The sequence below is a fragment of the Lygodium microphyllum genome, chromosome 14 (assembly GCF_053477565.2).
Source record: "Lygodium microphyllum isolate KBCC chromosome 14, Lygodium_microphyllum_v1.1.10, whole genome shotgun sequence".
Taxonomy (NCBI): domain Eukaryota; kingdom Viridiplantae; phylum Streptophyta; class Polypodiopsida; order Schizaeales; family Lygodiaceae; genus Lygodium; species Lygodium microphyllum.
Window position 1 is genome coordinate 62,090,233 of NC_141148.1, and position 13,008 is coordinate 62,103,240.

At 39.8% G+C, this 13,008-nt stretch overlaps 1 protein-coding gene across 5 annotated transcripts in view; it reads left to right on the forward strand.

The window, feature by feature from the left end:
- The window catches only part of LOC148025651 (G-protein coupled receptor), a 191,152-nt gene extending 179,539 nt beyond the window's left edge, over window positions 1-11,613 (forward strand). For 3 of the 5 annotated variants that reach the window (XM_087692866.1, XM_087692865.1, XM_087692864.1), the window contains exons 9-17: window positions 8,511-8,604; window positions 8,815-8,867; window positions 8,967-9,045; window positions 9,126-9,228; window positions 9,353-9,445; window positions 10,882-10,939; window positions 11,016-11,082; window positions 11,169-11,225; window positions 11,340-11,613. In XM_087692866.1, the coding sequence (XP_087548992.1) occupies window positions 8,511-8,604; window positions 8,815-8,867; window positions 8,967-9,045; window positions 9,126-9,228; window positions 9,353-9,445; window positions 10,882-10,939; window positions 11,016-11,082; window positions 11,169-11,225; window positions 11,340-11,390 (655 nt within the window). In that variant the 3' untranslated portion in view covers window positions 11,391-11,613. Of the gene's footprint in view, window positions 1-8,510; window positions 8,605-8,814; window positions 8,868-8,966; window positions 9,046-9,125; window positions 9,229-9,352; window positions 9,446-9,610; window positions 10,940-11,015; window positions 11,083-11,168; window positions 11,226-11,339 lie in introns of those variants that run through there. The other 2 variants (XR_015693132.1, XR_015693133.1) reach the window with 2 other exon arrangements.
- The last annotated feature ends 1,395 nt before the right edge of the window (window positions 11,614-13,008 follow it).

Here is a 13,008-nt window from a genome sequence, read left to right on the forward strand (position 1 = left end):
GGATGGAAATTGTAAACGCTGCCCACAGCAGTCTCTAGAAACTCCAAAGTACTCCCTTTGGTTGTGTGAGGTGGCAGAGCTCGTGTGGAGAGGGGCATGCCACATTCTTTGCCGTATAGGACCCAACCTTGGATGTATCTCATGGGGAGCTTTCTGCTAGAAGGTAGTTAGCCAGGGCCGTCACCTTTTGTATGAGGTTGGGATGTAGAACACGATCTTCATCATTGAGGCTGGGTCGTGCGCAGTGGTCAGCTTGGAGGCTCTACCCATCTGCTAAGTACCCGAGCCCACAACAGATTGCTTTGAGGTATGGGAGATCATAGGAAGTCTTACTGGATGGCACATTCGGAAGGCGCGGTATCAGGAGGTTTTTTAGCGGGGAGAGACTTTCAGTACAAGCGGCTTTGGCAGAGCTCTGGACCTCCATCATCCACTCCCTCGGCGGCTGATGGGACCAGGTGCAGGGTGAGTCTCGAGCTCGTTTGCACTTCATGTGCACTTGGGGTGGCCAGGACCTGTTCTTCATGATGCAAGAAGGCAACCCCAGATGGCGATACACCCCCCCTCCATGGCTTCTTGCCCCCATCCCCCCTAGACCCCCTTGAGAGGCTTGTATACTTGATATATCTGTGACTCAGCACTAGCTCGAGCTAGACTGTTGAGCATGAACACTTCTTTGTATTCAAGGGTTTATTCTGAAGTAATATAATTAGCCACACTTTATTTGCAAAAAAAAAAGAAGTTATGATCCACATACATGAATCAGAACCACTATCGCAACCATAAGGGATGCATCCACATGCCAAAACCCAACATTGTTTTGACCACAAAGGTATAGTTGTTAGGTATGAAAGCTACGAATAAGTCTATCTAGGAATAGGAGCTGATGATTTATCTTGTAACCTTTTGATAAGTGGTTAAGTGTTAGGAGAGGTAAATAGTAACCTCCCTACTTTTTAAAAAAAAAGGGTTGCTGAAAAAGCCCCTTAAAAAAAAAACATAAGTCTTATTGCAAAGCTTAAGTACTAAGTGTTAAAAAGCTTAGTTATGAATTGTTGGCCTCTCAATCATGACACTTCCACTGTCGATTCTGGGAATAGGAGGAGAATATGATTCTAAAGACAATTAGGCTAGCATCGATGCTTATCAGCCCTTGACTCAAAGAAGAGGGTTCGATAGTGGCTACGGATATTGGCATGAGGGTCTAGTGACAAAAGGAGAGATTGGAGACAGCCCATCAGGGAGTTGATGATGGTAGAGGGTTCAGTAGCTTAGGATGGTCATCAGATGCTATCATTCAATAGCCCCTCCTTTACCATTAATGAAACATCGATCTGAGAAAGGATTTAAGAAGATATATAATCTTTTTTTAAAACTTAAATCTTAAATCTTTTAGCTTTAACATTTACTTCTTGTCTACTCAAAATGATGCTGATGGTGTCTATGAATGAAGGGAAGCGGTCCATTTGATGATGGAGCTAAAATGGTGGTGTTAGCGGATGTAGAAGATAGTTTTGAAGTGGTGACACCAATGGATTTAACTATCTTACACTATAGCAAAACCACTATTACTTTTCAAAACCACTATGGAAAGTGGTTTCCTTCATGTTATCATGATTGGGGTGGAAAATGAAGAGAATAAATAATCTTTTGTGAAGTTCTTTTCAAGAAAAGGTTCAAGAACCCTTCCTTTACTAGCTCTAAGCCTTGAAACAACCAGGCAAAGCTTTTATTCAAAGGACAACAGCTAGTAACTCGGTGGTGAACATGATGGTCTCATCCAAGATGTATGCATTCACTTGTTGAGATATGCAAGCTCGGTCTACCTATTGCATGCTGACTCTATCCACTAGTAGATTAGCTGGACGACATGTGTGTGTAATAAAGTCGATAAAATTAGTTGGTACAGTTAGACTAAGTCTCTCTACACTTCTTGACTTAGGTTGTAGTACATTGTATTGTGTGTTACTCGGTTAGAGGAAGTATGATGTATAATGAAGAAGAAGACGATTGAGAGTTGTCTTCTCTCTTTTGCCCCTATTTATCTCTCATCTCTCTAACATGGTATCAGAGTCATGAACCCCCATGACTCCGTGAAGCTTGAGAAGCCTAGGAGCTCGGCATCCGCATTGCGGGAGTTGGAGTCTGAAGTCAAGAGCTGGAATGAATAGATTTGTGAAATGTCCTCCAACAATGGCAGCCATAGCTTTGATCATTGGTATGTATCTTGTGCCTGAGGAGCCTACAGCCTATTGAGGCTTTTCAAGGGGGTTCTTTGCCACTTGAATGAGCTCTGTTGCATGAGCATTCAGTGGAAGAATAGCATCAAACCCAAAAACGTGGGCAAATCTGTGCCTGCTCCTGAATGGGTAAATGGATAGCTTGAAGGGTTGATATGATGAAGGTTATGTAGCTCAGTAAGGAGCTAAACAAAGCAAGAATTATTGGCAGTGCTAATCATAGTAGGACCAACCCCCATTTGGACCCGGAAACCATTGTAAATAGGCTGAAACTGTCCCTGTACCTGCCTAGAATTGTGGGAAGTATTCAGCCTTGAAATTCTTGTGTTGGAGATAGACAAGTACATGATATGTTTGGCAATGTATATGCCTTGGACTTTGTGCATTTGGCATGATTAAAAGGTATATATGAGAGCTTACACTTGAAGTTTTGGAGTACTTTGGCACCTATTTGGTACCTGTAAATGCTTAGATGTTGATTCATGAATGTAAGATGTTCTGTGAATGTAAATGAGCATTAAATGCTTTGATCAGGATTGAAATATTGTTGGTTATAACAGTGGTTTGGTTGTATATAGCCTTTGGGAAGAATATTTGGCAGTTTTACTTGTATACGGTACAAACATTGATGCTTTTCTGATCATGTATTGAATCGTTGATGTAGTGAGACATGTCTGTGATGCCTTGAGGATGTTTTGGGCCAAGAATACCTCAGTTTGCACAGGGATTTAACTGCTGGTCATTACAAACTGCTTGTTTGTCTATTGTTATATAGCTTGGTTGCATACAAGATATGTAGGAGATGAAGTCTACATGAACATGCTATCATGTCTAGATGTTTTACCACTACCATAGAATGTTTTGAGCTGATCTGAGCTTGGTCTATGCTCATTTGACTGTGTTTTTTAGTGCTGGATACTCACAGCTTGTTTCTGAAACTACAGGAAAATTGTCTTAAAAGTGCAAGAAAACTGTTTTTGAAACTGCAGAAAAACTGTCTTGAAATTGCGGGTTTGATCCTGAACTGCAAGGAGTTGAACATTTACAAGTTGTATATTGCATTGAATACATAGAGTTGCAGAGATGGCAAATGTTGAAAGAACTGATAAAATAACTCAAATAGTGGGTGATAGATTAGACAACGACAACTATGCTATCTGGAAGTTTAGGATGGAGAACTTTTTCATTGGCAAGGGCTATTGGGACTTGGTTACAGGTGTCGAGACTGAGCCCAAACTCCCCAACAGGAATGCGGACTGAGAGAGCTCGTGATGCTATGGTTTTGCAAATAATGAATTGTAGCTCACTGAAGGATGCATGGGATATTCTGATGAGATACTATGGTACTACCGCTACTGCCAGAAAAATACAGTTGAAGCAGAAGTTTAACACAATGGATAGGAAAGGACGGTCCATTCAAGACAATGTGACTGAGATAAAGACTATTGCGGATTAGCTAGCATCCATTGGGATTGAGGTAGATGATGAGGATTTGGTGGTTGTGATCCTGAATGGTCTAGGGTCGGAATATAATTCCTTTGATACTTCAATTTCAGTTAGGGCTGAAATGCCTCACTTTAATGAGCTTGTATCCTTTCTTATCCATGAAGAAGTGAAATTAGGTTTGGCTATGAGCTCGAGTAGCTCTAAAAGCAAAGATGTAGCTTTTCACTCTAATCAGAGAGGCCGTGGTTATCGTGGCAGAGGTTCTAGCCGTGGTAGAGGAACTCAGCAGCATGCATCTCAGCATGGATAAGGTCAGTAGAGATTTCTGGTGGAGGTGGTGGATACTCCCTTGTGAGGGGGAGATCTAAGTCTAGGGATAAAGGATCCTGGCACACTTAGTCTAGTCATAAAAATGCAAACAAGAATAAAGATTGCCATTACTGTGCAAGCATGGCCACATTGTGAAAGAGTGTTGGAAGAAGTAGATTGATCATAAGGGTAGATAGCAAGGTCACTATGCATCTTCTAGTCATGTAGAGCCTGAGACTAGTGAAAGACTCTTTGCTATGACTCATGTATGCAACAAGGGCAAGCGGTAAGAAAAGTCTGATGATGTCTGGTATATAGATTCTGGTGCTTCAAACCACATGATATCACAACTTGAGTGGTTTGTTGAGCTAAAATCAGGTGCTAATGGCTATGTATGTACTGGAGACGATTCTCAGCATGACAGAGGGATTGTTCCTTTGGTTATTCTTGATAGCAAGAAAAAGCAGTTGCATGATGTATTGCATGTACTGTTGATTCCCAAGAATCTATTATCTATAGGTCAAATGGTTAAGTAGAACCTGCAGGTACGATTTAATAGAGATGGTTGCTTCATAGAGGAGTATGGCAGAGGATGTAGATTGGTTGCTAAAGGTCAGAGACATGGCAGGATGTTTACAGTGGACTCAAATATACTTGAGTTGAATACTGCTATGTTTTCTCATGATGAGGCAAGTATGCGAGACATTGATATATGGCATAAATAGATTGAACATATAAATGTCAAAAAGCTGAAATATATGTAGCATAAGGAGCTTGTTTACAGGGCTACCAAGGTTTAAGTATGCTGATTTGGGACATGTATGTTCAGCATGTTAGTTTGGGAAACAAGCCAGGTTTCCATTTGCCAAGAATGCATAGAATAGCAGTAGGTCTTTATAGCTTGTGCACTTAGATGTCTAGGGACTTGTGCATAATGCATCACTATGTGACTTTTGTGGATGACTATAGCAGGTACACATGGATATACATCTTAAAGCATAAAGATGAGGTATTGGATAGCTTTATGGATTTTAAAGCTCATGTTGAAAATGAGCTTAACTATTATGTCTCATGCTTATGATCTAATGGTGGTGGAGAGTATGTCTCAAAGGAGTTTGATAGATACTTAGTAAAGTATTGGATCAGGAGGCCATTGACTTGTAGCTATACTCCACAAAAGAACGGAGTTGCTGAAAGAAAGAACATAGTGATTGTGGAGGCAGCCACGGCTATCTTAAATGAGAAGGATATGCCTTTGTCGTATTGGGCTAAAGCAGCACTTATGGCTGTCTATGTTATGAATAGAACACCTACTGCAGGAATACATTAAAAGACACCTTATGAGCAGCTATATGGCTACAAGCCTGACATACGACATTTGAAGTATTTGGTAGTATTGCCTATGTTTATGTTTTCGATGACAAACGGAAGAAACTTGACCCTAAAGCAGTGAAGTGTGTTTTCCTTGGATACTCACAGGAAAGAAAGGCATAGAAGTGCATTGTTTCGACTACACGAGAGATATTGCTCAGCCGTGATGTTGTATTTGATGAGTTAGCATCTTGGTATGGTGCTAAGCAAACTGCAATATATGATGATACTTCACAGGGCATATATGCTGAAAATGGATAGCAAATGCACTTCTTCTATAAGTGGACCTATTCAAGATGCATCTAACAATGTAAGTCCTTGGACTAGAAGGCTACACAGCCATGCGTCTCCATCCACTGGCATGGATACTTTAGTGAGGGAGAGAGATACACGAAAAGAGAATGTTTCTGATGTTGTTACAGGTCCATTGACTTCAGGATATGACTCTAATGAGAGTCTTGATAGCAAGTTTGACATACCTACAGTGATTTTACCTGGAGTTAAGTAGAGACCTCCAAACCAATTTGCCCCTTGGTTTGCTCGGGAATTGGTCTTCATCCTACTCCTTGAAAGACAAATTCAGCTCCAAATTTGACATCGGTTGATTGGCCTCTTAAATCTCCTTGAATTCCTCAATTTCAATTGCTGGAATTCAAGTCCTAGGCCCTCAATTTTGAGCACACATCTCAAGGTGGTTGTCAAACTCTGTTTTATATTTGTAAATTAGAGTTTACTATAGAGACTTTCCAATATCTCCACCTCTCATGACTTAAATGGTTGGATTTTGTTGAGATAACTTGAGAGATGGCTAGGGGATAAGAGAGAATGTTGTATAGAGAAGTTTCAGAGTTTCATCGCAAGAAATGTTGAAAAACTATTGCTATCCTACTCAAAGAGCCATGAAAGTTGTCATCTACGACCTAAGACCACCAAAAAGATTGTTGCCCCCTCTTGTATATTATCACCTGCACTAGAAAGACCTTAGGCTGCTATCACCAATACCAAGAGGGCTCAAAACTGTTGTCAGATGCTATAGGACTAATTCTTGGTAACTACAAATCACATTAGTAGCATGTCTTTACTCTCTAACAACATCATTCTCTCTCAATGGTTAGAATAGACTTCAAAATGTTTTTTACACTTGCATGGGCAAGTTTTGCCAAATAGCAATCTTTTAATTCATTTTTTAGCATTATCTAGCTAATTAAATTAATTTTTGGAATAATAGTTTTAAAAATTAATTTAATAAAATTTTTAATGCTTCGACAAAATTATTTTAGTGCTTAGAAAATTGATTTCACTAGCCAATAATTTGTCTTTTAAGTATTCTTGAGCAGTTATCGACCATTGCATTGGCATTAATTAAATAATTAATGCTTAGTCTCTAATGTCACCACTGATATGAGTGGCCAATAAATTGGTCTGGGTTGACACTAGGTACTACCTACTACCTTTCAAGCATAACTTATTATAACTTTTGTCTTTGGCACCAATTGATATCTTGGGGTCTTAGGTCCCACACTGGGAAATAATTAACTTACACCTCACTTGTGTAAGTTACATTTGCACATTTGATTAACTTTCAATCAGATACTGAGCAAAGCAATATAATTTCATATCCTCATGACGTTAACCCTTGGGACATGGTTTTGACCCGGACTACTAGTAGTTCCTAAACTCAAGGGTGAGCCTGTTTTTCTCTATGACTAGGAGGTGAGTTTATATCGAGTCCCTTATATTGATGGATGTGGATTGTGTAGTATCTCATGTATAGGTTAGATCCTAGGGGGACGTAGTATAGTGTGGAAGGGAAAACATATATTATATGTTCATATTCCAGTTATCATATTTAGGTCCCTGGTGAGCGACTATAAAGCTCCTTCCTCTCGTAAGCTGCGGCCTCTGCTTCAACCTGAGAGCACCACACCAACTTGTCACGACCACACTCGAGCATCACATGGCTCACAGCCCCGTACCTTTTTTGTGTGTGCCGTGGCCTCAGTGTTTGATGCTGCTGCCTCCTACTCACACCGTCTCCCTGGTGTTGCCACCAGCTTCTGCATCCCCTGGCAGCTCTCGCATTCTGCCGCCTGTCCAGCCACCAGCCATGTGTCACAACAGCCCCTCTCCTTGTTGACCTGTCCCCCAGATCCCTTCTCTTGCCTTCGCGCTTGTCTGCTCCTTTCCTCGTCCACTTGACTGTCTCTGCTGCTCCCTGCCTTTGTAGCCGCACTCCTCCCTTTCCTCTGTTTGGTAGCAGCTTGCTTGGGAGTTCTTCAGGGAAGTGTATGCAATAGAACCCACCTGGTCCAACACTCGTGCACAACACTAGTGCAACTTTTGGTTGTCCCTAAATCTCTCATGTTGCTGGTTGTCTTTTCCGTGTAGCTGGTGTTTAATTTATCATCCATCGACTTCCTTTTGTAATTTAGCTGATACTATATCTGTTTCGTCTCATAGGAGTGATTATACGTCCCCTTCTTTATAGACATGCTTATACATGTGATTCCTCCTTATTTCCATGGCAGTGTACATTTTCTTCATGATTTCAGTTTTACTAAATCATATCAAGGAAAAGGGAAGAGGGAGGGAGGGAGGGAGGGAGGGTTATGCGACTATATTAAGTAGGGCACATGAACCATGGGACCTAAAAATAGTACACCTTTTCCAGACTATTATTGTCTAACCAGTCTATGGGGCATATCTTCACTTCATCTAACCATCTAGTCTATGGGACATATCTGCAATTAGTGTAACCATCTATTGACGATTGAAAATTGTCATTAACTTCAGACGCTTATGTTCTGATTGAAACATCTCCAAACATAGATAATCTTCTACCCAGTAGTAGCTTCCCCATTGCAACATGAGATGCTGAAGTCTCTTTTAGAGCCATTTGGCTTTCTTCATATCAAGAGATCTACTCATGCTAATGTGGAAACTAAAAGTTTAAAGGTTACTGAATACCTCAGTCACCACTATTTTGCTATTGCAACTACCCAAAGAGCATGATCCCTCAGCAGATCAAACATTGACAGTCAATTGTAATATTTTGATAACAATGAAAGAGCATCTAACTGAAACTTGTGGATGCATTGAAACCTGATGATCTTAATCTTACTCAACCACTATGGATCATTACAGGGTAGAAATGAGTGTTGCTCTGAACTGTAGTGATCGTGGGCCTCGGATAGTTCCTGATATATCAATTGGGTTCAACCCAAGCGGATCAGAGGTGGTACGTCATATATAAATTGCAACTGCATGGCTATATTGTAATGGCTAGGTTTGGAGGTATATTGTTTGTGAAAACTTTCAGTTGCATTTGTAGTGGATAATATATAGTCAAGTAGCCATGGGTATGTCAGTTAAGCATTCCTGTATATAAAGCATTTGCGGCATCGAATCAAGCCTATAATTTACTGAGAGTTGAGGATGCCAATGACAGGTTAAAAATGGAATTACACAAGTGGGATTCCATAAACCACTCTGCAACTACAGGTTGAAATACACAATGAGTATGTCTAAAGTATACAGCATTCAATTGTGATGATCTACTGGCATAAACTCTAACAAACCTGCTTTTTCTTGTCAAATCAGCTTTGCCAACGGCCAAAAAAATCTCTTTCTTTATGAGACATCCAATGCTGCTGCAGCTAATATGCAACCACTGGTTCATGTAAGATGCTGTATTTTTATGTTGTTAGGTGTGAGTAATTCAAGGTGTGTTGGAGCTTACTGTCTTGAAATTCTGCTCAGGTCGAACCACCCTATGGTCTTTCAGTCAAAGTCTCAAGAATGTCTGTGACTGTTGAGCCATTGAGAACAGAGATACTCAACATGTTAGAACTTAATTGGGAATGTATGCTGCGTTACTGAAGTCCTCAGAAAGACTTAATTCTCTCATCTAGTTTGTATATTTCTCATGCAGCTTGATGAGAAGTTTCAAACTTCAGTGCTCATAGCTTATTTTGCTGAGATTTCAGGTGCTAAGTCCAAGGAGATGCCTTACACAGTGAGGGTATCAATGCCAATTGATGGCTATGATCCAATTACCTTCTTTCTTTGCAAAGTTTGTGGTATGTATTTTTTTTAACGAGAAAAGAAATTTTCTATTAATAACACCTTGGAGGAAATCCCCCCAAGGAAAAATATGAAGTACAAGGAGCTCTATAAAGAGTAGCTAAGTACATCACAAATACAATGGTTATGTGAACAACCAATCTGGTGGGCTACAATGCCAGACAGTATGGAAAAAGGTGCTTCCACTCCAGGTCTGCAGGGAGACACGTGCTCAGCTGATAGAGGAAACCCTCTCTAGCACACACAATCAATATGCTAAGGAGCATTGGTAGGATGAAGTGATTTTGGTACTTGGTAAGATTTTTTACTTGAGCTTAGGTACAACAACCTTAAGTGTCTTGCAGTAAACACTGGAGATCCACAATACTAACAACTGTTCTCTTTTCAATGGCAAGATTCTCTTTTAGTGTTACTTAGCCCCTATATCCTAGCTCATGGTAAAGGCTTGGGTGAGTTCCTAGGAAACTTTAAGGAAGATCCTTATCAACACTTCACAAATTGGCCAGCAATACAGTGATCAGAGGAGGACATTGTGATTGAGGTGTGGGAGCTCATTCTCACAAGGTGGCATATCTTGAAGGCCCATTGCTAACTGGTCTTCAGGGGGAGAGCCCTTTGCTATGTGCCACCTTGGGGGAGGTCTAATCTTCTATTTTTCACTCCCTTCATGGCACAGGAACTTTGTCAGCAGCTGTTCCTTCACACTAGGTCCACTATAGCCTGCTTTTCACATGGAATGGCAACCCTGACTGTGCTACACATCCCTGCCTTGGCTTCTTTCCCCATTTGCCCCAGATGAGCGGTCTTGTACTCCCATATGATGTGGACTCTGTAGCTATGCTATGGAAGCCTTGCACCATTTTGATGTTTTCCGAGTAATATAATTGGCACACATTACTATTCAATTCGTTTATGCACAAAGGTTCTGATGCACAATCCCTAAATCAAGGGTGTTGAGCCATAATCTATTTGGTGCACACACAAAGACATGTAACCTTAGCTTGTGAAATTTCTACATTTGCAGCTATTTTGGCCTGGTCCAATGCTTCATTTGGATAAAGTGAGAGGTTACTTCTTAGAACCTGTCTGTGAGATCATTAAATTCTATAAAACTAATGATACAAGCAATGTCTTTCTAAGTGCACAACAATGAGCCTCAACAATACATGAGTCAAAACATATACAAAGCTTTAAAGTGGCAATAATGTTCTCATCAGTCAGCTGGTCAAATAGCTGGGAAGTGATTAAGCCTCTCCCCTTCAAACGTTTGCCTCACATGGTCCCAGATGCATTTATGTTGTCTCCCTACTTGCCAGCTCAGACTTAATGGTTACTGCATTTCCTGTTTTTTTCTGTGCAATCACTTTCTTTTAAACTCTTGTTACCCAAAGCTCCAAAAAAGTTCGATGTTCTGAAGCCGCTTGTATGGCAGAAACTCAACCAGATGATACAAATCACAAAGGGGGAAACTTTGGGAAGTTGAGCCTAATGTAAGCAGAAGAACAGTGGTTATTTAGAGAAGGCATAAACAAGGTTCTCATTGGCCCTTAATGTTTTCTTATGCAGCATTCTGGTTATAACTACCGCCTTTTGCTCAGCATGGTACTGCTATAATACGAAGATAAAGCAACAGGTAATGCATGTCCAGTCAGTCATAATCAACTGGCTCTTTTTATCCCCAACTCTTTTTCACCTAATCAGGGATTTTCTGCTGGGCAGTATGGTCTGGATGCATTTCAAGTGCTTGGCTCTCTTCATCACCATCTCCTGAGAAGAGTAAGTCCTAATTGGTTGATTATCACTTCTTATGTCCTCCACACATGTACGTGGAATTTCGGCATTCGAACACATGTTTTGTTACTGACTAAACACATGCACATGGAAAAGCAGGTCCGTAATGACGAAGGCGCTTATCAACCTCTGGAAGAGGTTTCAGGGTAATGGCGATTGAAGGTGCTTCTTCCCTAAATATATATAGATGTGACAATGCATATGCAGCTTGCACACTCTGGACCTTTTCGTGTACAAGATGTCAAAGAAAAAGACCAGAGGCTGGTTCAGATCTATTCACACTGGCAGTGTTCACCAAAAACCAAGGTTTAATGAAAAATGAATTGTGAAAAGTAAAAAAAAAAAACCTTTAAAATTGAAAGAAGGTTTACAATATCTATAGTGAAAATTCCAAAATCAGCTCTGAGATTCTAACTCATCTCCCAAGCATCTTGATAGTAAAACACCATTCATGACAATTTCCAATTGTAGGTTAAACAAGTTTACCAGAAAACACTACACTTGATGTTTGACCTCCATATTAAAGATAAGTCACATTCATCGTTTCATGGTTTTGAACCAATAGTTATTGAGCACGTTTTTCGAGAGCTAATGCAAAACCTTCAACCTTGTAAATTAACAAGTTTTTTCCTAAGGCTTTCAATGAAATTGTAACCAAAATAGAACTCAATTGGACTCAACATTTGTCAGTGCTAGGGTAAGGGAGTCAACTATAGAACATCTAAGAAAAAAAATGTATTATTGTGAGCGATTTCATATTTTGCAGTTTTTTTGAGATTTGAATATATGAGCATGTAGGGGATATCACGAGGAATTGAATGAGTTCAATATTGATTTTTTTATTTTTAAAAGTTTTAATATAATTTAAAAATCCAAAATTCGAAGGTAAGGATACACTTGAGGGCCAATAATGTAACACTTTTTGGCAAATCGATGAGTGACATCTAAACAAGATTCTCAGCATATTCCTCCTTTTTTTCTACTGGCACCCATTTTGCAATTGGCTCCCTTATCCTAGAACTTTAACAATTGTAGAGGCTTGATTCCCTTTGCTTGCAAACACTTAATTCCTTAGTATAAGGTATGCCTTGATATGTGTTTCTAGGTCTAGAGTAGCCATGAATATAACTTCATAGGTGTTTGTAGGTCTAGAGTAGGCATGAATCTCACTTGACAAAGTGAACATTTTGCATAAACATATTTCTTTATTCGATTTTGAGGCCTTTCTAATTCTCTCTCTCCCTTTTTGTTTAAGGCACTGCATGCTATATGACTTGAAATCCAAAAGCTAGCTTGCATTGAACTCTTAGTATCAAGAGTTCAATTTCATACCTAATTCCTTAGGCTAAGCACTCAATTAGTTTACAAAAAGAAACGGTTGACGAATACACTTTCATTTATTTGAGAGATTTTATATGAAGCAAGTAATCAATAGAACAATGAAAGTACAATATGAGAGAGTTTTACAACATGGAATGTAAGTTTAGTTGAGGAAAGGTGGACAATGAAAGACAAATGAGTGAATGCACACAACATTATGGTTTGTTAAGGGTCACTTTAATCCTCATTAATTGTGATCCATATCTTTGATGACCATGTAATGGGACTTTCCTTTGCAAGCATCTCATTGCATCGAGTTTGTCCCCATTTCTCATTCGCAAAGTTGAGCTTGAATATGTGGCTATGGAGAATGACAATGCAATTATTAGTGAAGGATATTTGAATGAAGATTCCATAGTAAATTTCTCCCATAGGAGGAAGCAAGATG